The sequence below is a fragment of the Sinocyclocheilus anshuiensis genome, unplaced genomic scaffold (genome assembly GCF_001515605.1).
Source record: "Sinocyclocheilus anshuiensis isolate Anshui unplaced genomic scaffold, SAMN03320099.WGS_v1.1 scaffold1680, whole genome shotgun sequence".
NCBI classification, from domain to species: Eukaryota; Metazoa; Chordata; class Actinopteri; order Cypriniformes; family Cyprinidae; genus Sinocyclocheilus; species Sinocyclocheilus anshuiensis.
Window position 1 is genome coordinate 344,851 of NW_015558569.1, and position 1,985 is coordinate 346,835.

Below are 1,985 nucleotides of genomic sequence, written 5' to 3' on the forward strand. Positions count from 1 at the left end.
CTGCTGAAGTTCTTATTTAAAAGAGACTTCATACTCAGTAATATTATTGATTTATCTGCACTGACATTGCTGGATAAAAACCAAACTGAATTGATCTGAATAATGACTCTATTGTCTTCTGTAGAGCTGCTTTACAGCTAAAAACTGGTTTCATATTTGATGAATTTTACAACATTCAGACTGTTATTTTCCTGTTTGTTCAATTCAAGTTTATTTGTATAGCAGTTTTCACGATACAAATCATTGCAAAGCAACTTTACAGCAAATGAAGTTTCTACAATATTTAGTGGTAGCTTATCAGTGGTGACTGTCAGTTTATGTACATATGGCAGAAATGTACCGAAAAATCAATTAAAGATGTAATCAAACAGACGATGAACACTATTAACAGCAATTATTATATGATGCAATCAAACTTATAGCAAAGTATAGTTTGTTAATGTGAAGCTGCTTTAAAACAATCTGCATTGCATGAAGTGCAACAGAAATAAATGTGACTTGACTTGACCATGGATGGCCTGTTGGTTAAAGGGATAGTTTAGCTAAAAATGATCATTAGGCCTCATGTTGTTCCAAACTTGTATGATTTTCTTTCTTTCTTCTGTGGAACACAAATGGAGATATTTGAATGTTGAGAACCAGCACAGAGCTCCTATTCTCCATCTTCATTACTTTACTGTCTTTATTTAAACAAATACGATTCCCAGAGCACACAAACTTACCAGATTACAGAGTGCACTGCTGGTTACACTGTTACACTTCATATATTTATTTATTCATGAAAAATACTATAGTGAAATTACTGAATCAAGAAAATGCCATCTACTGAGAGAGAGACTGACCTCTGAGTCCAGGTGAGCTTCCAGGTCCACCATCAGGAAGATGTAATCCACCGGGATCGAGGACACGAAGTCCACGAGGAACCAGCTCTTCAGGTAGCGCTGGCGGATGGCCTTGGGGTCCAGCAGGATCTCCGTACTGTCCTCTTTCACGATCCCGGTGCGGAAGTTCAGCACCAGATCCACCAGGAAGAGCGTGTCCGACACCACATTAAAGATGATCCACGGAGGAGTGTTCTCGTCCTTGAAGAAGGTGATTCCCACCGGGAGGATGATGAGGTTTCCCACCATCAGCAGCAGCATGAGGAGATCCCAGCAAAACCTGCTCATAAAAATGGAACTTGGCAACATTTGGATGAATGAATCAAACGTAGGGCTGCACACTTATGCAGTAGTGTGTGTGAATATTACAGCACTGCTGTGTGAATGTGAATCTGCATGTTGTGTGTGTGTCAGTTTGCTGTAATACATGCACTGAAACACACGTGATGCATGTCTGCATCTCACTGTATGAGCACATGAACTTCATCTGAGACTCACTTCAGCAGCATTTCACCATTTGCTTTGCGAAAACTATCGGGAGATGCACACAAAACTCAGAGATCTTCACTACAACCCGCCAAAATAAAAGTTCAGTTTAACTTGAAGAAATTGTTACAAAAATGTATTGATACTTCTCAAAGCAATAATAATACTAATAAAACAGCATAAAAGTGTTTAAAAAATATCCCAATATTTCTTCCATGTTTTAATGTAAACAGTAAGTTTATGTTGAGCAGCACTTGTCAAAAAATGAAAGGAATTTCCACTATGCCACCAGACAGTGAAGCGACTCGACTGCAATGTAATGTAACATGAAGCTGATCACGTCTTCTGTCTCCGTTCATGTTTCAGTCGCTCTGTGTCTGTCTGTCAGAGTCTGATTATCTCTGTCTGCGGTTATGACATCAATATTATTGATAATCTCCCTATGAGAGATCCAGAGCTGCATGGAGTGATAATACAGTAATGCAGGAGTCTAGCTGAGCACGTCACACACACACACACCACATTACAAATCATCTGTTACACTGTCAGTTGTGTGTGTGTGTGTGAGTGTGTGTGTGTGTGTGTGTGAGTGTGTGTGTGTGTGTGTGGGTGTGTGTG

At 39.5% G+C, this 1,985-nt stretch overlaps 1 protein-coding gene across 1 annotated transcript in view; it reads right to left on the bottom strand.

The window, feature by feature from the left end:
* LOC107679551 (potassium/sodium hyperpolarization-activated cyclic nucleotide-gated channel 3-like) overlaps positions 1–1,985 on the bottom strand; it is a gene marked incomplete at its 3' end in the record, with an annotated part of 20,305 nt that overhangs the window by 10,424 nt on the left and 7,896 nt on the right. Inside the window, exon 3 of the mRNA XM_016475127.1 lies at positions 843–1,161. Within this exon, the coding sequence (XP_016330613.1) occupies positions 843–1,161 (319 nt within the window). The remainder of the gene's footprint in view (positions 1–842; positions 1,162–1,985) is intronic.